Source organism: Pteropus vampyrus, unplaced genomic scaffold (genome assembly GCF_000151845.1).
Source record: "Pteropus vampyrus isolate Shadow unplaced genomic scaffold, Pvam_2.0 Scaffold65, whole genome shotgun sequence".
Lineage (NCBI taxonomy): Eukaryota > Metazoa > Chordata > Mammalia > Chiroptera > Pteropodidae > Pteropus > Pteropus vampyrus.
Window position 1 is genome coordinate 623407 of NW_011888846.1, and position 24943 is coordinate 648349.

Consider the following 24943-nt stretch of genomic DNA (forward strand, 5'->3'; position numbering starts at 1 on the left):
ATTTCAGTTATCATACTTTTAAACTCCAGATTTTGGTTCTATTTTACAACTTCTACCTCATTATAGATATTTTCTTTTGATGAGTCATTGTTATCATACTTTAATTTTCTAAACATGGTTTCCTTTAGTTTCTTGAACATATTGCTTGGAAGTCCTTGGTGAGTCCAATATCTGAATCGCATCAGAGACCATTTGTAATGATTGCTTTTTTCCTGCTGTATGTGGGCCGTACTTTTCTGTGTTTTTTTTGGAGGGGGAGGGAAGGTAATGTATCATATATTTTTAAGCTGAAAATTTGGATAACATGATAATTACAGAGTTTTAAATTTTTGAGACAAGTTTTTCCGGTTTTATCATTGTTTTTATGGGAGACAATTTGTGAGGTTCTTACTCCACTGTTCTAGAAGTCTAATTCCTTATCTTCAGTGTTTTTTTAATCTGTATCTTCCCTTATATAACTACTTCCACTGTTTACTTTAGGCCTTTAATATCACTTGTCCAAAAATCTACAACTTTCCAACTATTATTTCTGTCTCCAGTCTCTGAGTCTCTGACTCCTCATATTATCTTGCTATTTCTGCCAAAGTAATATTTTTAAAATCCATGTAATAGGTATCTTTGCTACTTCTGTTCCAATGAACCCCCATGAATCTTTATTGCCATTTAATCGATACGAATTCCTTAATCATTCACTCAAGATCTTCTTCCGGTTACTTTGGTCTCAATCTAGCTTTCTAATGTCACATGTCCCTTCTCTCAATACATGCTGTGCTTAATACTACTGAACTATTTTCATGTCTTCAAATACCACTTTCATATTTCTGAGTTTATTTCTTCAGCTTGGAAGGTTTAGCCCTACCCACAAAATACTCCCATTTCTTTGCAATTGAATTCCTACATACAGATCAGGGCCTCTTCTGATACTCTTAACTTTTCCTAATCCTCACTCAAAATTTCCTCCTTCAACTATAATAGTAACTAGTCAATATTGTATCATAGCATTTTAAGGTGAGCCTTGTAGTTTATTTAGTTAGGGCTATGTCCTAGTTTTTGTATCATGTCTGAGACACAGTATATGATCAATAATTGTATATTACATTGATTGAGGGTTAGGGACAAGGTTAAGTGAATTGCAACTGTGGTATTCCTGGGCCATTCTGCTGTGGTGTTAACTGAAGACATGAAACTGGACTATATAACCCCACATAGTCTCTCTAGAATTTAATGATCTTGTGATCATATGATTAGGAAAAGACTTCTGTGATATTTGTTTTCAACTAAATTGGAAAATAGGTATTTCTGTAGACATAGTGGAAAGTGATGAGTAGTACAAATTAGAACAGCAAAAGGAATAAATGATTGAATATCAGGGATTAATTTCAGTTCCTTTAATGGGAAGAAGATTTTTCTAGAAGATTTAAATGAGAGAGAGGACTTATCACCCCCAATCAATGTTAACAGTAACTGAAAACATACTTCCGGGAGCTTTCTTTATACAAATATTCTGCCAGTGACTTTGACTACCAAATTGGTATGTACTAATATATCTATATCCCCTACAAAATGACTTTCCATATAGCTAGTCATTAGTAGATAATCGCTGAATTTAAAAAAAAGAAACGACTGAATGAATGGCATGGCTTACAAGAAAATTATAGTCAGGAAGGTAGAAGATGCACCTAAAAATAAAGAGCCGTGAACACTAGTCCATGGTAAGTGCTTGGTGTCGTATTTTAGGGATGTAGTGTTTAAGAGGAGAGGGAAGTCATAGCAGACATACATTTGGAGAACTTTTTCTGTAGAGGTGGCACTTGTGCTAAGCGAAGTGGAAAGAAAGGCGAGTGGGCACTCCTGAAAGAAAGGGCCACAGAGTCTTTGTCTAGCGTGGAACTTGCCCAGAGGCTGACTCTAGGACTGATTATAAGGGGGAGAAACATGAAGTAAGGAACTAGTTAGGAGGCTACTACAGAAGTACACAGTCCAGAAAAACACAAATAGGAAAGAATACATGGACAAAAATGATTATTGGGGCACTATTGATAGCAATGAAAAGTTAAAGATAATGTAAATGTCCATAAAAAAGATGTAGTGCAATAAATCATGCTACATCCATACTATGGAAGGAAGTAGACCTATACATACTGACACGAAAGGATGTCCATGATAATTTGTTCCATTAAAGAGTTATTGCATGATATATATTGCGTGGTACCAATTTGAGAAAATAATGATTTAACATACAAAGTATGCCCGTGCATGCATGTATGATATAAGGAAAAGAGTCTGGAAATATATACACAGGAAAATAAGTTCAGCATTACACGTGTGGAGATTAAAAAGAGCTTGTACCAGGAGGCGTTGCTGTAGCCAGCTCCTGTGTCTTATGTGTTACCTGGGTCGTATCGAAGGCTTCCTCACAGCAGTTCTTTTAAGGGACATTTTCCTAGTTGGGGGTGATTGCACCCTTGGTTCTCTGAAGATTTTCACTGTAAAATCTAATGGAAAATTACAAAGTTAGGCAACACCATGTTAAAAGAACATTGCAGAGAATAAGAGGGGACAAAGTAGCGAGGACATTGACCAGACATTGAGTGCAGGTGGAAAACCCACGGTCCCAACAACTGCTGCCATCTCAGGCTATGAGAGCTGAGAAGAGGCGGATACTAATATCAGTCTAGGCTGTGTTATTTAAGTTCTGCTGGCTATTAGGCTTAGGGCCCACCTTTTTCAGAGGACTGCAAAGACCAAGTCCATCATACTTCTCCTTATCATTTCACCACCAAGTGTCATCCCTCCTTCAATCAGCCATTTTTACTCGACCACATTCCACATGGCAGTCAGTCTTCCCTGACACCTCTGCTATCCCATCCTCAACCCTTCCGCTTGCCATCTGGAGCTCCTGCTTTGTAGTCAGCAAACTCTCCCAGATTCTCACCTCTTTCTTAAGCATTCCCTCCACCTTCTTGCTTTAACTAAAATCATTCTCTTTCCTGAGGACACTGCTTCCACTACACGTTTCTTAAGTGCTATTCTGTCATGCCATACACTATTCAGAGTGGGCGTCTGGCTCCCTACTGCCATTTAAAAACCATTATTTCAAAAAATATATTAAAACATTATTATTGAAGAATGAGTGAGTCTGAGGATTTTAGTATTCGTAGAGCCTTTTGAGGTTAATATTGTGGGAGAAAATATAGATTATCAACTCATTAAGGGACGGGAAGGTATATTTTTCACCTCATCTCCAGAAATTAGAACATGGCCCAGTTATATAGCTAATGCGTTAAACTATTTACTAAATAGAATGTACTTCCACAGGAAATTTTTGTGTGGTTTGGTAATACCTTCAGTGACAGAAAGCATACAAAAAGGATTGTAAACAATAAGTAGTGGATCTAAATAAATGCAATTGCATTGGTGAAAAAATAAAATCTAGACTATAGAAGACTAATATCAAAAACCCAAAAGAAACTCAAGGAACTCCCGATTACAACAAAACAAAACAAAACAAAACAAAACAAAACAAAACAAAACAAAAACACCTAGGAATGCTGGATAAAAAATAATACACTTTAAAACTCATAAGTAAGCTTGTAAGAAATTAATACAAAACAAAATAAATACTCAGAGATCAGAAACAAAGAAAACGTTAAAATCCAGGAAGGTAAGCTGACACTCATCCTTCCGCTGCCTTTGAGGCTTTTGCATCGTTAAAGCCACAATAGGACAGGAGACTAAACCATGGACCCTTAGAACAGGGGCAAAAAAATCTTTTGGCACTGATTTTATTTTCAAGGTATCTGACAATCATGACAGTGGCTACTGAGGAATTTAGCAAAGCTTTTTGGCACGCTATCAGGGTAGAAGAGGGAAAAATCTGTAAAACAGCAAAGGAGAAGAGGCTCGGATAAGCACTCCAGGCTTTCAATTCGGACCCCCCAAAAGTAAGGAAAACTAGAGCTAGCATTTCCTTAAACGGAATGAAAGTTAGCTTTGAACTAACTCAGTCCTTAAAATGGTTTAAGGTTATCTGAATGCTGCGGGTTCAGTGCATGCTAGAAGCAAAAGAAACCCTTTCTAGAAGAAAAATAACATCACCCAGAGCCTCACATCATCTCTATAAATTTGTATTGACAGTGTTCACAAATAAAGCAGAAATAACAAGGTATTTAAAAAGACTTGACCAAAAACCAAGGGGAAAAAATATGACATTTGAAATAGACACAGGAAATCCAAATATGGGCTTTAAAAATACTATTATTAATAAAGTTTAAGGAATTAAAAGAGAAAGAAAATATCAACAAAGACTAAATATCATAAAAAGAAAAAAATAGAAATTCTAAAAACAAAGTTTAATGACAGAAACATAGAAAATTAAGGATTAATAAATGGGTAGAATGACAAATTATACACAATTGAACTGAGAATTGCTGAAGTAGGTGTAAAATCAAGAGAGAAAAAAAGGAAAATACGGAATAAAGCACACAAGACATACGGCATATGATTGAAATGTCAAAAATATATGTATTAAGATTATCAGGAAGAGGGACGAAATTGAATGGAGCAAGACAACTATTTGAAGAGACAGTAACTGCAATTTTCCTAAAACCGACAAAGCACCTCAAGGCAGAAATGTGAAAATTCGTTCTGGATATTCCGTCCACCAAAGAACACTGCCTGACCCAAGGTTAGATCCTCCCTAGGGGCAGCTACATCCCACATGAGTCAATGTGGACGCACCCAAGTCCCTTCGCTCTATGGCAGACAGCTTTAGAGTTTCCTGTGGAGTCTGCTGAGGTCTGCAATAACTACCTCGCCGTTCAGCATCTCCCTGTGCTTAGCCCTGCTTTCCTCGTTCCCTTACAGGTGCTCTTCCAAAGAATGTGCCTCAGCAAACCTCCTCCCATAAATCTCTGACTCCAGGAAACTTCAAAGAAGACAAATGTGCATTATTTAAAACACTGGAGTAACAACTAAGAAAGAAGGTAGGAATTAATTTTCATCATCTTCCTCATTCATTTACAATTGAATCTCATTTTCATGACATTCTATGTATGGTTTTGCAGGAGGAAAAAAAACAGACATGGTCTGAGCATCCTTCATTTCAAACAAAGCACAGTTCCACTTTTGGCTTATAGTCCATTGAGTTTGAAGATTCTCTCTTACCTGGTTGTCTCAAATCTACCTGTGAGTTTCAACACTTACCTATCTTAGGTGCTTTTTCACAATATATTTTGTAGTCATTGCTGATCTTCTCGATGGCCACCTTCGGATACTTACAGCAGAGTTCCTCAAAGGTCATTTTTTCTATGTCTATTAAGTAGGAAAAAACAGAGGTGGAGACTAGTTGTCCACTCTAGGTTCAAAGATTCATATACTTTTGTTGAAGGTATTGCCTTTAAAATGCTATTTAAGTTCACAGGGAATACAAATTCCTTAGGCCAAATTAGAAGCAAGGAAATACAGCCTCTTCCCACCCCAGTGGGAAGATTCTGCCCTTCTTGGGGACACCTGACCCATGGAGATTTTCTGCCTGAGGGATACTAGGATAACTGAAATATGACTTTGAAAAAGTCATTAATTATTAACACATTTACATGAAGTAATTAATCCAAATTAATGTTGACCCCTTTGAAGCAGCCATCTGTTGTAGGGAAGAGTTGCAAATGCATTTCAAGCATTCTGCTATTGCTTCAAAGAGTCTGATGCACTTAGGGATCATATGTAACAAATAACATGCTAGGTAGGACCTTTCTCTTCTTCTTGTCTTTGTCTTCGGAATTCATTCAGAATTGTCAGCTCACATATCTGAATATGATAAACAATTGTCCTTTGAGAGAGACTTGTTTTTTTCTAGAAATAGCCATACATTGTTTCCAGTCATACACGATGAATTGAAAAGGAATAGTATTTTTCGCATCTAAAATGAGGTAGGACAGTATGACTGAGACAGCAAGAGAGGTTTTACCCACGTACTGGGATGTAAAAGCAGATTAGCAGTCCTTTGCCTCCAATCAAGGTGAAAACATTCATTTATGTTTTGAATTCTGGAGTTTAGATTAAAACTAGTCACACACTGCTGTCCAGGAACTCTCCAAGGCAGGCCAGTGCTTGCTGACATTATACTGGTGGGGTCCAGAAGGAAGACCAGGGTGTGGCCTGACAAACGTCAGCTGTCCTCATGTCAGCATGGTCGTCATCATTTCCTCAGCCAGGGGTATCTGGCTGTGAGTAGTAAGAGCCGTGGATTATTTCTGCAACGGATCTAGGTTTCTAGTCCTCCCTTGCCGAGCAACCTCAGGCAAGTCTTTTCTCCTCTCTGGGACCAATTTTTTCCATATGAAAGCTGAGAGATTCTAGTTCTGGTGCTGTGAATTTATGGTACAGCCTGAGTGGAAATATCAGCCTACCTGGCAGTCGGGGCCTCGGGTTGGGCTAATGTACAGGTGGCCCTTCATTTGGTCCAACTTGTGTTCCCAAAAGGCAGTGGTGGAGGAAGTAAGGATGTGTGTTGGCAGAGAGAGGGGGCGTCTCCATGGAAGGGGTTCCTGCTCTTCCTGGCCACCTTGACACTCCAGGGCCACTAAAGGAATGCCTGTTGCCCAGTATGAGTGTGGTGAAATTTACCAGCTACCCTTTCTTCCACTTTGCTCTTGATTTCTGGGAGACGTTCCAGAATGTTCAGGACTTAGAGAGAAGGCAAATCCCTGAGGTAAAACAGAGGGCCAGTTTATGACAGATTTAAATAACTCATGTCTAAGCATGGCTCCGAGGGGCAAGCATCCAAGTCATCTTGCTCTGTGTATGGAGCGTACATTGAAATTTTAAGGGAGTCGAGCGTTGCCTTTCTTTAGTGTAATCTATCGAGTACTACTTACTGAGCACCTGCTTGCTGTGTAAGTGCCACCAATCCCCTCAACAGCCCTGCACAGCAGGGGCCATTAACCAGACCCTACAGATGAGGAAACGAGGCTCAGAGAGGTGGGGGTAACTTGCCCAGGATCACAGAGCGAGGCAGCCGTGGCACTGAAATTTCAAAGCTTTTGCTTAACTCCTACTCCACCCATGTTTTTCAAAGTGTAGGTCATGACTCAATAGAATGTCAAAAAAATAAACCGAATCATTGCCAGCATTTATAACACAAAGAACAGAATAGAGAATCTTGAAGTACATCATCTTATGTAATAAGGGCAAGCATTGCTTTGTGAAAATATTTTTCCATTTAGATGCACACACACATATACAGGTAGGTATATGTTCCCTGAAGTCAAATATATTTATTGCGTGTTAAAGTTTGAGAAATACTGCATTACTCTGACTGCCTCAGCATAGATCATTAAAGCGGCTTATTCACTTGGAATAATAATGACTGACATTTGTTGGATTTGTACAACTGCCAAACATTGTGCTAGTGTCTTTTATAGATGATCTCAGGTCATCGTCACAAGCCTGTTATTATTCCCAATTTACAGGTGAGAGAACCGGGACTTAAAGAGAGGTTAAATTGCTCAAGTTTACACAATCACTCGCAGAGCCAGGATACGACCCCAGACCTTTGGGGCAGCAGAGCTTTGTGTCCCTTCCACTGCCTGGCTGGGCTGGTGCGTCTCAAGGATCTAGTCGTTAAAAATACATTCACGGAAATACTTTGGACCCAGTTGTGGAGGAAGCATGGAGAGGCAGAACTTGCTTATCAGATGCACAGAATGCACTGCTCAGTCCCACTGTGGTGACTGATGCCCTAGTGGGCATGAGTCAGGCCACACTGGAGTGCTCTGGCCCCCTTCACAGCCAGGAGGCATCTCTGCTGTCAGCCCGACTGGACTCGATCCTGGCTCTGCCACCTACTGTGCGACCTTGAGAATGTCACTTGTCCTCTCTACCTCAGTTACTCAGTACTTACCTCATAGGTTATTTCGAAGATCATATGAGGTAATCTTTGCACTGCACACTGCTGACACACCATAAATAATCACTAAATGTTAAATAGTAATATTTCCCAGTTGCCTGCATGAAAGGGTATGGTGACCGCCCTCACCTGTCAGAAACACCGGAGATTTCAGTTCCACTCGGAGAGACCCGCCTTGTCTTAGGTCCTCGGTAGCTATCTTTTGCCACTGCATCGAATCCATTTCTTCCATATTAGCCAAACCCTGGCTTAGTGCCAGGGATTCCTCAAACCTCTTATAAAGGAGATAATTCTCTTTTTTGCTTATAGAGTCTCTTTTATGCCACCTGGTGTTGATGAACTTGGTCTGAGTCTAAGAGAAGTGGGAAAGGGGGCAGACGACATTTGCTACAGGAACTGGACCAGAAGCAAGGTTTTCGTAACGTCCTCCCCCACCACACAGACTTACCCCCCAACATTTTCAGTTTGTTAAGAACCAATTGCTCCTTGACACACCATCCCCCCCTCCCTCTTCGAAATCAAACCCATTTTCCATAAGGGAGGAATTCTGTATAAATGTGACTTCTTTAAAGTCAGCTTATGAACTTGAGTCTTTTTCCTTGAGAGGTTTATGTTTAGAACAACGGGATGTCAACCCCCCAGTTGCCTCTAGGGGAAAAAAAAAATCAGAAGTTCATTTACTTTTAACAAATAAGGCTCCGAAAAGAGCATTTAAGTCTCTTTTCTGCCCTCAACCTCAAAGAGCATTTAAGTCTCTTTTCTTCCCAAAGCCCTGCCTACTGAAAAAATGAGAAACCAGTGGTCCTCTTCATCCAGAAACTCATCATACCAAGGGCTGAGCATCTGAAAGGCAAACACGACATAAGCGTTAGGAGGTGCCGCTCGGCCTGCTGCGTCTCTCTGGCTAGTGGGAGAAAAGGAGGCTGTGGATTCTGGATTCTTTACTTTGGAGACACAATGGCACAGCAAACATTAGTCATGACCAGCTCGGGGGTGTTCCTTTGCCTTTCTGAATATGGCACCTCAAGTAGTCTCTCTCTGAATCTCACAGAATAATAATTGATATCTATTTAAGAAGAGATATAACAGTTTACTGAAGGACAATTATTTGACATCTCGTATTTCTTCGTTCCTTTCCAAAGTACTATCTCATTTGATTCTCAAACTGGTCCTGAAAACCAACCATCTCCTTTGGTGTGTCTACTCTTCATATCTCCCGCTTGAAGACCTTACCTACTTGTGAAGAATATTTCATTACATTAAAAAAACAAATAAACAGTAACAACAACAGAAACCTATGAGTTAGTGCTTGGCTAGGCTTATATAGCTGTACTCTCACATTTATTCATTTATTAATTTTCTGGCAAATATTTTCTGAGTGCCTCCCACATGCCAGACACTGTGCTCATAGCTGGGAATATACAGATCAATATGTGACAAGCCTGGTTATCAAGGAGCGCACCTTCTGGCATGATGAATGGCAGTACGACACATGCTACCTTAGAGGTGTGAGCCAGGTTCTCTGGGAGCAGAGAGGAGGGGACAATTATTGCTGTGTTGAGTTCAGGAAAGAAATCCTGAAGATGAAGCCAGACTGGGGAGGTGGAGAACAGACTGAATAGGCTTTGTCAGGTTAGCATGGACTTTGGATTTTACTGGAGACAGAAAGCCATCTGTTTTCAAGGTTCTCACTGCTTCCTTTTCTTATTTTCAATTAAATTACCCAATTTATGTTTTGGCAGAGTCCCTGTGGCCGATGTGGAAATAAGCCTAGTGAGGACCAAGGGCAGACCCAGGGGCATCAGCTAGGAGGCCACGGTACCAACCCGGGTGACATTAGATGGGGTTTGGACCAGAGTGGTTGTAACGGGAGGGGAGGATTCTGGATATATTTTTAAGGCTGAACCAACAGGATTCGCCAATAGACTAGACATGAGTGTGAGACAGAGGCAAGTCATGGATGATACCAAGATTTTATATCTGAAAAACTGTAATAGGCCAGACTTATCTCTATACAAATATCTTCTACACTTTGCTGAATACCAGGCAGGGGGATTTGCTGTGCGGATCTGCTCCTCCAGGAAGCACAGCCTCAGTCTCAGCCTCTCACCTCAAATGCCTCCCCCAAGGGCAGGGGGCCTCTGTGCTCTTATTATTCAAGTATTGTGCAAAGGAGAGCTTTGGCTCTGGCTCCACTGGACTGATCTGGTCCCACACTATCCAGATGTCCAATCCTGGATAGTTATGGTGTATTGGAAATTATGTTGGACTTAGAGCCAAGAAATCCTGGGTTCTGACCCTGGTTCTTGCACTAGCCTGCTGTGTGCCTTTGAGCTAATCCGCTTACTCTCCCCGAGTCTCAGTTTTCTCAACTATACACTACCCTGTCTGCCTCTCAGAGGTGCTAAGAAGCCTCAAGGAGATAATTTGCATGAATGTGCATTATGAGGTAAATACATTATAATGCACTAAAATATTTGCTGTTTATATCCACTTGCCCTTCAAGATCTCCTCTCTACTCATGTTCACCCTGCTTGTGCCTTGGGAAATTAATGTGTGTGGACCACATCTGCAGGCTCCCTTGACCTCTGGGAGGAGTTATTCGGTCAGGGATCTTGACAGATGGGAAAGCAGGAGCAAAATGAGCTTGGGGTACCTATCCCTCCTGACCCCTCCCAGCCAGATCACGGATAATTGTAGCTCCTGCCAAGTGTTCCATTCCATATCACTCATTCTCTCCCGGTTCTGGTAACTACCCCTTCTCCTCAACAATTTTGATCTAGGATGATAACACCCCAGGGCCCCTTAGAGACCCAGGGGTAGTATCCTCTGTCGTTTCTCTGCCCACATGCCCCCTCCCTTGTAAGCAGTCCTTTTTATTGGGCTTTCATCTATTACCCAGCTTGACAGTGCCATTTGTTTTCTGCCAAGATCTTGATGGTACACTAGATAAACTATGGGCCTTACTTCCAGTGAATCTTCAAGATAGTCTCATGATTATCTTGGGATGAGAAGAAACCCTTCTAATTGACCATTTCCTCGATGTCCGGTCATGGAAAGGAAGCTACTGCATTTCCATACATAATGTCTAGGACACACTTATCGAAATTTCCCTCAATAGAACGCTCTGAGGTTCAAGGTTTTGGGAGAATCCACATAAAGGAGAATTCTACTTTGGAGTTTCAGCTGGTTCTTGGCATTTTGTAGAGTTTGCTTCTAAAAGATTAACCAACTCTTCAACATGTGAAGAGTTGTGTGAATAATTATATCATTAGTTCAATATGGATGACCAGATAGGATTTGGGATCAGTTTCAGCTGGTTCTTGGCATTTTGTAGAGTTTGCTTCTAAAAGATTAACCAATTCTTCAATATGTGAAGGGTGATGTGAATAATTATATCATTAGCTCAGTACAGATGACCAGATAGGATTTGGGGTCAGTCCTGACCTAACCTTCCAGACACTAACCCATTTTTGTGAGGCATGGCCTACCTGGCAGATCTCCTTCTGGGCTCTGGGAATCCAGGGGCTCATATCCCCAAAAGGCAGCAGCTCCTTCAGACCTTCGGTGGTTTGGGGTCTGAGCGGTAGGCGTGGACCAATCTGCTCATTCAGGTAGAGCTCACAGATCCGGGTGCCCAGCATGTGCTGAATGACAGCATTTCCAGTCTTCTTGTTATTCATCAGGACACTGAGGAAATGGTGCAGGTCCTGCCAGAGGTCCAGGAGTTGGACCTCCACCTTCAAGTTCAGCCTCTTCAGGTAGTCCCTGAAGGGGTGCCCTGCACAGGTGTCAGCACACAAGGCCCAGTGGGTGTAGTCCATGGAGAGGCTTTGCCTGGCAGCCTTCTTCATTGTCATCTGGGAGAAGTGACTGATGAAGGGGGTGGCCGTCCTCAGGTGGGTAGAGAACTTTGTCTCAAAGATGTCTTCTATGTGGAGGTGGCTCTTGGCCTTCTTCACGTTGGACTTCCTGTCACAGAGAATATCCTTTTCTGGGGAACTGATTATTCTCTCCTTTGAAGAGGCCTCATTCAGAGAGGGCATCTGTATAACCACCTTCTCCTGAGGACATACCTCCTGGGGGAGAGTAGTGTTGGTGTCTGTCTTGGTGTCCAATTCTAGAGACCAAGAGGCATGATCTATCAACTGCCACATCTTCCTTTTGGTCTTCCTGCTTGAGTACCGCTTCAGGGGGTGGTAGCACTTCTTGATGCTCATGCTTAGAGGGAGCCCTCCTCCGTGAGTATAGCAAATACTGCATATGCGGGTATCATATTCCTGCATCAGACCCTGGCATGACTCCTCCTTAGCGATGATGGTCTTGGCATGGGTGTAGAAGTTGGGGAGCCAATAGCTCTGGAGTTTGAACAAAGCCATTTTTTGCATGTGGCTCAGGATCTCCCTCCTGGTGGTTGACTGGTTGGGATGCCAGATGGAAAGGTTCAGGAGGGCCTCTGGAAAAAACATAGAGAGATGAAGATAAAGAGGCTGTGGGGAGAGTGAGATTTTTAAAATTTTTTCCATATGTTTTTGTGTATAGCATTTCATTCATCCCTCATACAATCCGGGGCGGAGGGTGGGGGGGTGCGGGGTGGTGTGAACAGGTCAAATATACAGTGGACACATTTTTAGGGTTTGCTCAGCACAGAGTGACCCTTTCTCTGATTACCTTCCTTCTTCCCCATAGAAATAAGTCATTTTATAGAGGACTATTAAATGTTATTGCAAAGAAAAGCAAAAGGCACAAGAAAATATGATTAAGAACGAGAGACAGGTACCTCTGAATGGAATTTCTCAGGGTCATATCTGATGAGAGAAAGGGGGGTGGACTGGATAATTTAAGGGAGTCCTTACCAGTCTCGATTTAATGTCATCAATTCTCAAGTTATTTCTATGAAGAGAGAAGAGTGTGACTAATACCAAAGAAAAAAGCACATCTTCCAGAACCCATTTGTGTTTGGGTTAGCAATGCCTCCTCGCTTAATACATACATACATAAATCGGATGAATCTGATGTTCTAGAGAAGAGGTTGGCAGGTCTTTTCTGAAAAGGGAGAGCTAGTCGATATTTTAGGCTTCATTAGCCACAGATGGTCTCTGTTGCAGTTTTCTTTTTTAACCCTTTAAAACCTTCTTTAAAATTCCAGCTCATAAGCCACGTGTACTTCATTTGGTCTGCAGACTGTGGTTTGTTCTAGGGAATCCCCAAAAGACAAGCCCTGTGGGCTCAGAAGATGGAGAGCTGTTGAATTACCCTGTCTCAATTCCTCTTTACTCCATCCAGCCAACTGTCACTGGCAAGTCAAAGCTCAGGAAGAGGCACACACCAGCCTAGGGACAACTGGTCTCTCTCATCTCCTTCCTGTTAGGAGTTGGGGCTCCCACGGGCATCCCCGATACACAGAAGATGGGAAGGGTGGCAGTGTGCAAGGCAAGAGACTGAGGGCTATCAGACTCCGGGCTGATCTTTTTGGTGCTATTTCCCAGGGATTTCATTCCAGGTTCTTACTGATGTTCATGTTGCAGAGAGCGACCACCCGAGACCCCTCCTGGAGATGCGTGGCCTTCAGCACAAGGAGGAGGGACAGGTAGTGGTCCCTTAATTCCAGGTTCATCTCATCTATGCTCAGGATCTCCTCAGTGAGGATCCAGAAATCCAGCAGCTCTTCACCTGCAGATCAGACAGGGGAGGCACAGAGCTGCGCCCCAATCTCGCCCCTTCAGTGGCTGCATCTGGGCGTAGCAGCTGACGCCTCCGCCTTACCAGCCTACTCTACTGTCTCAAACATCACCATCAGTCACTCCTCTGGGCTAAGGCATCATCTCCATGAAATATGCTAATGTGGGGGTGGCTGGGAGGCATGGGGAGAAGTGACTTAAAGGATAGGAATTTTTTTTGTGACATTTTTGTTGTTAGAAAAACTATCACTTTAGGGACAACTTTAAGACTCAGGATGGATCGTGAGACATCTGAGTTTCGTCCAAAAATTAAAGATCAGAGAAAAAAAATTTTTTTTTCCTACATCATGGACCTGGAGGAGCCTGTAGGAAGACACTGGAGCCGAAAGGTGTCAAAGACTACTACATTCACAGCTTTGGCGGGGTGATGTCTTGGTGACAAACTGGAAGATAGTCTATCTAGCTCTTCCCTATCTGCTCCCTGGGAATCCAGGATTTCGCCCTTAAACTAGGGCTGGTCGCTGGATAAAACTTAATGTTCCTGAACTGGAGCGACAGCCAGTGCCACTGCTGGCCTCCCAGTGCTCATCAACGACTGGACCCAACAGAACAGAAAGCAGTGCATCTCAACCTATGGCTACAGGGACTTACTTATTTACTGGTTCCTTGTCTGTCTCCCCACCATCTCGGCAGCTTTATGAGGTGGGAACTTATCACTCTTGCTCACCTCTGTGTTCCCACCCACCAGCACGGTAACCGCCACAGAGCGGTGCTCAATAAACAGTGTTGCGCGAATGAATGAAAGAAAGGGACACTGACTGCTCCTGCCCTGACTTATACTATGGATCCCAGTTTTCAAAGACTTTATCCAAACTGCATTACAGGACATTTTTTATATTTACCACAAGCACACTGTCAGAAAGTGCTCTGGAGCATTCTGGAAGCTTAGAACCTGCAGAGGCCCCAGGAACAACTCTAAGAACCCACCTGAGCTGCCCTTGAGGTAGGTGCAGAAGCGCCACATCCCTCTGACCCCGCCAATGCACTTCTGGAGTAGCCACTGGTCTGCCTTTTTCCATCTCATCATCTTGGCTGCCAGGAGAAGTCCGTGATAAGACAGAGACGGTGAGCTCCAGCCCTGGCCCCTCCCTCAGCCTCGAGTGCGGTCAGAGCCCCATTCGCTCAGTGGGAGTGCAGGAAAATGGTGGCTCATACTGGCTGCTATGAGCAGCAGAACAAGAGCAGAAGTAAGGAGTTTAATTAAGAGGTGATTTCAGTAGCCAGGTGAGAAATGGTGGCTTAGACCAGGAAGGTAGCAATGAAGGTGGAAGGATGTGTTTGATTCTGAAGGTAATTTTGTCATGTCCTGTGGCCACCATTAGCTCTCTCACTTCTGGCGGTGGTGAGACGAATAGCCCAGCCCATCTGACTCCTGCTTATTGCTCTAGGTATGAATTTTTCAGCCTAAGATTTCACCTATTGCCACAACACAGGCTGAGCCACCTGCATATCTTAATGCTACAAAGGCAGCTAGTATTTGTACCTTCGCGTGGGACTGACAGGCACAGGATCGCTATAGAGCCCGGCTTCCCGTATTTCTCCACACGTTCATCCCCATGCTTACCTCCTTCTGGGGAATTAACGAAACTGATGAGCTCCTGATAGAGAATGTAATGGAGACACAAGTTGGTTTTACAGAAGAAAGGTAACCGATATTTTTCCAACCAGGTCAGTAATCCTTTGTACTTTGCAGTCTAGAGTCCAAACAAAATAGGAAAAGAAAAGTGAAATTGAACCGAACGCTAAGAAATTCAGCTTAGCAAGGGGCAATAAATAACCTCACGCTTGCAGTATCTGGCCCAGAGGAGAGGCACGTTGATTAAAAACAGTATCTAAGCGGAATAGAGACTCGGGCTGAGGCCCCCAAAGGAGTGAATAGATGGGTAGGAAAGAAAAAGGTTGATCTTCTGTCCAAAAATCTTCCTTATTTCTGGGTGAAGTTGTTTAAGAAAAGATCTAAGGTTTGCTTCATAGAAGAGAAGCAGAATGAATTTTGGTCTGGCGTCGGGTCATAACTCTATTCGACTTGCTTCTTTGTGAGCACACTTATCATTTTTCATAGGCTCCCAGCCCATATCAGCTATACAACATGTGCAAAAACACACAGAGACCCACACATAATCTCCTTTAGAGTACGGGATGGACCCCTGAGAGACAGAGTCACCCGAGAAGGGAGGCGAAAAATAAAACTTTTAAGTTTCGGAGTTCTCCTAGAGAAACCAAATATAAGAACCAGAGTGGAATGTCTTTCTCGGCTTTCCAGACCCCAGAGAAAAAGGAAACCTCGCTGTGAGCAGGGCTTACAGTGATCCTTCTGACTCCGCATGGCGCTGGTAGGGCATGCGGAAGCCATTAGTAAGTCTAAGGTCTACACGGTGAAAAATGAGAACGGAGAGGGGGAGAAGGAGAAGAGACAATAGACGTGGACAATGAACAATGGACGTGGACAAGAAAAAAGATGTGAAGAGAAAGACAGTCTCTGGAGGAGAACGGTCAGGTAGTCACAAAGAAGCACAGGAAGTCATCTTACCATGAGCTGCACCTTACAATGTGAATGATCACTACGTGGCCACGGCTGCCACTTCCCATGCCACACCCATGGCGGGTGCCGCCAATCAATTTCCAGACTCTTTTCTGGCTTAGGTGTGGCCTCAGGGGCTTCTCAACCCTGCGCTCCAAGCATCCCCTGCCCAACAGTCACAGAGGGCATGAGAGATGAATCCCATCTGCTAACCAGAGCTCACCAACATTGCTGGCCCAAGTGGTAAAAATCCCAAACGGGGAACTCTCTGCCTGGCTAGATGCTGTTTGTACTACTCGTCTGCTTTCTAGTTCCTTCCATAGTCACGCACTGGGCCTCCTCTCCTTCTCCCTCGCCCTCTCCCAATCATACTTCAAATCCGGCTCCCTCTTCCCCAACCCCAAACCCTCTGCCATTCCAGAATCTTACTCACCAAATCATGAGGTATTTCTGGCCACAGGCTCCACTGTGCATTGTCAACTGTGTAAAACGGTGTCTGACCAAAAACCTGCAAAAGAAAGCTAGGAAACAGCGACAGGGGTAGAGCTTCCCTTCACCACCGCGTGACGGCCCATCGCGGGCACACGGGAAGAGAGGTGCCATCCACAGCTTTCCCATTTCAAGGGACATTCGTTCTTAAATTTATTCCACTGAATCAACTTGCCTTGTACAAAAACACCCCAAATAGACAAAATTGCAAGGTTTGTTTATCTTCTGGCTCCGTTCTGCCCTGCCCTGGAGTTATCTTGCCCACGTGCAAAGGCCAGAGTCCATGGTATTAAAAGGTGTCTGTGTACTGTGTTAGTCATTTCTCCGTGGATTTAGAGAGCTAAAGTAAAGGCCTAAAACCCTTCTATAAAGAGAAACAGCTTTGGATTTGCCTAAACTCCTCAGCTGGAAGTAGAGAGGACTGAAGATACGAAGATTAAAGGTACAACTTACTTGGGGGGCATTAAGTGTCCAAAATGGATAGATAATTCTAGGCTACTCTTCTCCTTTGTCATGGAGCAGGGGCTGTGACCTGGGCGATCTCCTCTGACACTGATGGAACAGGGCTTCTGCGTTTATGTGTGTCTGAGCTTAGCAGTCTCACCATAGGCACCGAAATGTCTCAAAGTGTCCCCAAAATGTTTGCGAAAAACTAGAGAGCCCGAAACCCCAATTCATGTCAGTCCGACCATCTCCCCGAGATGAGCAGTCCCATACCTTTGTCAGTCTGTGGCCCTTTCGTTCTCTCCCCTTTGTCCTTGGCTGTGAGGCATCAAAGGAAGGTGATGGTGGCGCCTGCATTTTGCAGATGCCACTCTCTAAAGGAGATTCAGTCCTCAGTGGCGCCTCTCTGCCCTGCACCCAGTGTGTGACGAGACATGAGGAGGGTGGCGTGACCTTGACAGGATGTGGGTAGGACTGGGAAGTTATGAGGTCATGTGGGAGTAGTGTATGGAACCAGTTTTATCATGTGACATTTGTACCAGAGAGGGCACACAAGGCTGAGGTCTGGAGCCGTAAGACCTGGTCAGCTCCCAGAACTGCCCCATGTGGTCTCAGGGAAGTCACTTAACTTCTGAGGCCCGTCTGTCAGAAGCAAATGATGCAGCTTCACAGGGCAAGGGGTAGCGCTGTGTAAACTGACCGCGGTGTTGAACGTGAAACACCGCTGCCACTCTGACTAGACCACGGCCACCGACATAGCCAGGACTTGCAAATGTTCTTGGCTGGGATTCTACTTCGCATTTCTCTGTCTCCATTTCTAGAATGGACTGCTTACATTGTGTTGATGGATGTTTTAAGATTACTTCTGAAACCTTCCATTAGATGATGGCAGAGGCAATAGCATGAGACAGGACCACCCGAAAGACCTGCTCTTAGAGGACTCTTCTTCCTTCCTTCCTTCCTTCCTTCCTTCCTTCCTTCCTTCCTTCCTTCCTTCCTTTATTTTTACCATGTTGCTGGCGCCACCATCTGGCCAGGCACCCAAGCCTTACCCTCACCCCTCCTTTCTCATTACCACCTGTCCTCAGCATTCAAACAGTGACAAGGGCTCTGTATTTTGCTTCATAAAAAAAAAAAAAAAAAAAAAAAACTCTCCTATTCGTCCCATCCTCTTCATCCTTTTGCTTTTGGATCCCTCTCACCTCCCACCTGGACTATTGAGACAATCTCCTACCGGGTCTCCCTGCCTCCGCCGTGGTCCCTGGTCAGTCCCACCGACTGCCAGCCTTCCGTAGAAATAATTTTCTCAAATGAAAGTCTGACCCATTACTTAAAACGCTTCAATGGCTGCCGCCTTCCGGATGATGTCCAAACCCCTGAGCACAGCCCGCCTGCTCTCAGAGGCCTGGCTGAGCCACCCGTGAAGCCTTTCCTCCCGGTCTCACGACAGACAGACAGTGTCTGACTCCCACAATTTTATCTTCAGCCTCACTGAGTTCCCCGCAAAGCGCCGTGGGTTGCATTCCCTGCTGCCTGGACTCTGTTCTGTCTGCAATGCCTTTGCCTCTCTTGCTACCCGACCTCTGCCTTCTCCTCCTCCTTCTTAACCGCCATGTTCCCTCAAATACTTCGTCTGCTTTCAACCTTTGCCTTGTGTCACCTCTTCACTGTGGCCTTTCCTGCCTCTTCCAGGGAAGAGTGGCCTCTCCCTCCAATGCACGTGTACTCCATTGCCTTCTAGAGACTTCTATCATGTCACTCACAACCCCTTCTGCACTCACCTTAAATATCAGTCTCTCATATTTGACTGGGATTTCCTTGAGGACAGGGGTGCTATCATTAATATTTGTGTCCCAGTGCTATGCCTGGGGGCTGGCACAAAGTGACTACCCAGTAAGTGTTTGTGGGATAATACAGTGGTTTTTTTTTTTTTTCCCCTCAGTTATAGGAAATTGCAACTTTTAACAGGTGGCATTCCATGGGAAAGGGTGCAGTGAAATGAGCCACAATTTATAAGGCACCAGTGTTAAGATGTAACGAAGGATTTAATCCAGAAAGATGCGAGGTCAGTCTAGGTTTGGGTTTAAGAATATTTTGATGTTTTTTGGTTCGTTTTAACAGCAAAGATTGAGAAAATATATACGGTTGATTCCAGTGAATTACTCACTAATCATTTCACGCTAAACACCTGGCGAGGGGAAGCAAGCACAGTGAATAACCCATAGTCCTTGTCCCGCAGGACCCCACAGCCTCACCACCCAGTGAGGGAGACCCACGTGTAAAACACAAGAGAACAGCAAAGTGCCCAGGGACGCAGAGGGAGGGAGGAATACGTTTGATTAGGAGGACCTAGGAATTCCTTAGGGACAGATTTGAAAAATGGTCGAGACTTTTGGTAGATGGAACTATGGAAACCAGGAACAGAGCCAAGGAGAGGTGCAGAGCGGGGAGAAAGCCAGGTGTACTTGCCAGGGCACTGCGCTGGGGACCCGTGGAGGGTGTGATGTGCAGGCAAAGGCTACTTAGGAGGCTGGAGATTTGGGGTTTGTTATATCCAGGAAGTTCCTGGAGGTTTTAGAGGAGATTCGGATTCCTATTTATCTGCTCAAATTGAAATAGTTTTGATTTGGCAAGAAGTTTATTTTAAAAAAAAAATACGGCACTCAGCTCAGCGAGATTCATTATTCAGCTGTTGATGAAACATGGAAATTTAAGTCTGAGAATGCTTACCGGGAGAGAAAGAAATGTGTTGAAAAAATCAGCAAAGATTTCATCCTCTAGCAGAATTATGAGATTTGTAGAACCAATTATCTCTGTATGGGGAGAGGAAAAAAAAAAAAACCAATCCCGTCATGAACCTGGATTGCCCTCAGGATGAGAAAACGAAGCCGCTGAACGAGTCATTTCACAGGGCCCAATCTTAGCATGACAATGGCCTTTACGGTCACTTATCTCAATTTCTCCCCCTCTGCGATATCACTCTGCTTAAACACCCCCAGCTGTGGGGGGCTCACTGCCTCATAGAGCTGTCCGTTCCATTTATAGAGAAATAAAATGTTTAGAAAGATTTTTCCTACCATGGACTGCCTTCCTTTATCTTCTTTCCATTTACAGAAATCCTGCCCTCTGAAGCTTGTCAGAATTCACCCAAGTCTTCTCCAGTGAGAAAATACTCCCATATTTATAAGGACAGCACAATCTTCTGCTTACCTCCAGCCCCGCTCCCTCTGGCTAGTCACTAAGGGATGCTTCAACCATTCCTCGCATGGCCTCCTTGACCTCTGGCTCCTCCCCTGTTGGCTGGAGTGGCACCCACAACCCAGGTGCTCTGCATGCTTCCCAGGGGACAACACAGAAAACCATTGCCTGTGCATCGTATTGGTGTGCCAGGAATGGGATTCACACTCTCTCATTACACTGTCAACTCCATCAGATTTTATTTATTTTATGCTGTCACTTTTCAGAAACCCAGGGTGGGAACTCCAGTCAAATCACAACTTGTTGGTTTGGACCAACATTAAAGCCTAACTAACAACAGCTGTTCTGAATATTGATTTGGCCACACAAAGTATTTTTTTATTCTCCTCAAGCTCCATCCTTGCGCCACCCAAGTTAATCCGAACAGATATATGTTGAATGTCACAAAGCCAGGCATGGAGACCACAGGTGGAGCGGGGGACTCCTCTAAGTTAACGCTAATTCACTTAGAGCACAATGTTCAACCAGTGAACAATAAGCTAATTGTTCTATCAATAACCCAGCATTTTCCCATCAAACCAAAATTTGTAATGAAAGACTTGTAAAATGAGCAACCTAAATACCGTACACTAGTCTCACCCCTCAGTCTAGTCAAATGTCTGATGTGAATAGTAAATGCCACTCACAATCACTAGAGCATAGTTATGATAATATAACTAAACAATCCTCCATCACTTTTCCTGATGACACTTGGTGGTTACTGTTTTTGCGTAATTGAAATAGAAATAGAAATAGAAACCTAGACAATCAAACACTATAGTAGCAGAGCTGATGTCAGTTCTTTTTCTTTTTTGCCATCTAGTGTTATAATTTTTTCTGTTTTTTCTTGTCTCCCTCCTCAGCTCTCTACTCTTCTCTTTATAAACATCCCCTGAGTTATTTAATCTATGCCACATAGATGATTCTAAAATCTACGTTTTTGGTCCAGACTTCTTTCCTTGGCTCAAGTTCTAAATATCCCAGGAGCCATGACACATCTCTACACGGACATCCGTCCACCAGCACTTTCATCTCAATATTTTCAAAGTTGATCTGAACTGTTTTTCTTTCCAACCTGCTCCTTTTCCTGTATTCCCAACCTCGGTTACTAGAGCCACGACTCATCCGATTATCTAAACCGGAAATCTGAAAATCATCTCTGATTCCTCTCTTGCTCTCTGTTCCTCTCATGTTCCTCTCTGTTTCTCTCTCTCTCTCTCTCTCTCTCTCTCTCTCTCTCTTGACCTCTCTCTCTCTCTCTCTGTCTCTCTCTCTCTCCCTCCCCCACAAATACCTCATGTGCAACAGAGGACCATGTTCTGTGATTTCCCTTTCGACACATCTCTGAAATCTGTCCTCTCCTCTCCATCCACAAAGTCACTCCCTTATTTCAGACCTCTATCATCTCCCACTTAGATTACTGTATCAGTTTCTTAAAATGGCCTCCAGTCCCTCTCCTTTCCAAGGACAGTCCCTACTGCCACCATAACCTTTCGAGGCTGTTTTTGTTAAAACTTTCAAAGACTCCTCAATGCCCTAACAAGGTCAAGTCCAAACTCCTTAGTACAGTTTCTGAGACTTCACCAGATCTGGCTTTTGCGTTCCTCCCAGCCTCATCTCCCACCATCCCACAGCATGCCACCTCCTGTCGACCAGCCAAGACATTGCTCTTTCTTACACATGCTATGTATTCTCATTCCAACCTCCACGTCTCTGTTCTTGTGTTCCCATGGCCTGAAATGTCCTCTCAACCTTAGTGTGTTTCACAAATGACTCGTCATCCATCAAGAACTGGTTCACATATAATCTGTGTGATGAACCAAGCATGGTAGAATCTACCACAACGGTAAAATGGATCCGCACCCCCTGCACCGTCAGGTACATCTGCCACCATTACAATGAACAAGTCACTGTTTTCATCCGCTGATGTATCTGTCTTCCCCACCAGAAGGAATTCACAGTGAGAGGAGGGACTTGTCCCTTTCATCTTTCTTCCCCTAGGTACTAAAAGGGTTTGTACAATGTCTAAGTTCTATAAATGTTGAATGGCTTGTTCTTTCAAGAGAAGACCTTCAAGCTTTAGGGTTTCTCAGTATAGGAAAGTAGGATTTGGCAGAAATTTTCCAATTGGTTGTGTTCCATAGCTACATATACTGCTAGAGACGAAGGGCTCAACTATGACAGGGCATTCCATTAACAAGACAGTCTTAACAGGGTATAGGAACAAGGCTCTTCAGATCCTCCCCTTCATCCTACTATTTCTTTATTCCTGTTTTTCCATTCTCACCTGTTTGCCTCCAGACTTTCTAATAAGTTGGGAAGGCTTTCAACACTCATTCCACACAACAGTAATACCAAAGGGTGAACAAAAGAAGTCACTGGATAGTTCCAAACCTCGTGCTAGCCTTCCACCCGGAGGAGGTATGGCACGTGATGGCCCGATCTGCATTTTACTTCCTGCCTCTTAGTTGTCTTAGTTGTCTTATGAACGAGGCCTGGTGGCATAAGGTGGCAGGTTAGGGTGGGGAGAAGAAGAGAAAAGGAAAGTAAAGGGCATGAATAACAGAAGAGCCACATACGGGTTCCCTAAATGACTCAGATTTCTTAGTGACCGGGAAGGTGAGTGGTCCGCTTCATTTGGGAGGCTCAAAGCCTCGGAGCGCCCTCTCAGAGACTCACCGGCAATGCTCATGGTGCTATCCACTTCCTGCCACTGTAATTGATTAGGGGCTGAATCATCCCCCCAGTCAACAGAAGCCCGCTCCTTGTGAACACACAATGACACCTCCTCTAAGGGGTTCCAGATTCTATCAGTCTTTATGTTACCTGATCTCATGGATACCCTTGAAGGTACCAGACTCTTCCTATACTTAGGCCTTTAGTCCATACTACTTTGTATGTATTGACAGGTTCTTTAAAATTGTTGTCCAATTATAGATCCTAAGTTTAAGTTCTATCTATTTAACTTGACTTTATACTTTGGGAAAGCAGGGATCTCTTTATTTATTTCTAATGTGTCTTTTGGATGTAATATCCTCCTGGAAATTTAACAGCTATCCCATGAATATTTAATAACTTGACTTTTCTCTCAGATAAGCTGGAAAATTCAACCTACTATCCAAGTTTTGCTTTTACCCCTTTTCCTCCTTCCCACATAGTTCCCTCTGGTTTGCTGTTCCCTCTGGGTTACTTCATTTGCCACTGGCTTTGAAAAGGGAGAGAATAAACATGAGCTGAATGCCTTCCATGAAGAAATTAGACTGGGTGGTTTATTCTTTGTTCTCATTCAATTCACAGTCCTGCAAAATAGAGATTATTATCACCTCCTTTCTATTGAAAGATAGTAAGTACAACACTGAGATTTGTTTCTGCCTATTTAATTCAAGAGCCAATGCTATTTCAAATACGCCAATAAATCAAACCTCCTTTTCACATGAAAAAAATGTATTTTAATGGACTTAAAATTAAATTCTGCGGACTCCCTCACAACAATCTATTTTTCTGTATAATTCCTCCCACCACTTCTTGTGTGTACCCTTATATGTTCAATTAGACTTTCCCGCAGGTGTTATAAAAGAAGTAAATAATATCTATATGGAAAGGAGCTATTTTTTTAAGAAAAGGTATCCTACATATCTAAGAATTTTACCAGAAGATTGGAACAAAGCCATTTACTATTGCATCAAAACATAGCACACACAATAACTGGAGATCTTCTGTGACCAGTTTTGACCCCAGTTTTTCTAATCCTGGTCAGTCCTCCATTGATCTAGACTAGTCATTCCAGAAAAAATAGAAGCAAGCAGGATGCAATGTGGGAAAGAAGTTATATTTGTCTTTCATGTTAATTTTTCTCAAGATGATACAATGTTGTTTTTCGACCATAAATGGAGCCAGGGCTACTCAATGTGCTATCATGACCAGCTCAAGGAAAAGAGCAGAAAACTTTCTGTCCATAGACAGATCAGATCAGAATTAACCCGACATTTCAACTGTGCTATGCCTGTACTAGGTTCTTTATTTACTCATTCACTAACTATTTATTACATGCTTATTATGTGATGAGCTGAAAAGAACAGTTTGATGACTTTCATAAAGTTGCTAAAAAGCAGTCATTTTAGCTCAAGGGGGATTTTGACACTGTTGTGTTTTTGAGATACATACACGTTAGGTATCTAACTATTATATGTATAGATATTTATATTTAGATATAGATACACATATAGATATATATATGTATATATGTAGATGTATATATAGATACATATGTATCTATATATCTATACACGTCTATGTACACAGATCTATAAATATGTGTCTATCAATTGAATACTATGTTGATTCATATCCATACATCTAAGTTTAACAGGAAACAAACAAATCTTCATTGTATACTGGATGCGTGGACAACACTTCTGTAGTTGTCTGCCCTCCTCTTCATCCCTCCTTCATTTCTACTAAATTGACAGTTCAAATACCAAATGGGGAGCAAGTGCCCTTTCCCCGCTCATGTGAGGATGGTGCCCTCTGGTGGATAGTGGTGAAGATTACACCTCTCTCCAAAACTATTTGGGTTTTTTGTTTTTGTTTTTCTCCAAAATT

At 43.2% G+C, this 24943-nt stretch overlaps 1 protein-coding gene across 1 annotated transcript in view; it reads right to left on the bottom strand.

Moving 5' to 3' along the window:
* RGSL1 (regulator of G protein signaling like 1) overlaps positions 1-23033 on the bottom strand; it is a 42771-nt gene extending 19738 nt beyond the window's left edge. Inside the window, exons 1-11 of the mRNA XM_023531220.1 lie at positions 23021-23033; positions 19835-19917; positions 16605-16679; positions 15215-15344; positions 14578-14682; positions 13421-13582; positions 11401-12365; positions 8690-8752; positions 8039-8261; positions 5206-5313; positions 2393-2495 (exon numbers count right to left, since the gene is read on the bottom strand). Coding sequence (XP_023386988.1) covers positions 2393-2495; positions 5206-5313; positions 8039-8261; positions 8690-8752; positions 11401-12365; positions 13421-13582; positions 14578-14682; positions 15215-15344; positions 16605-16679; positions 19835-19917; positions 23021-23033 — 2030 coding nt within the window. The remainder of the gene's footprint in view (positions 1-2392; positions 2496-5205; positions 5314-8038; positions 8262-8689; positions 8753-11400; positions 12366-13420; positions 13583-14577; positions 14683-15214; positions 15345-16604; positions 16680-19834; positions 19918-23020) is intronic.
* Positions 23034-24943: the final 1910 nt, after the last annotated feature.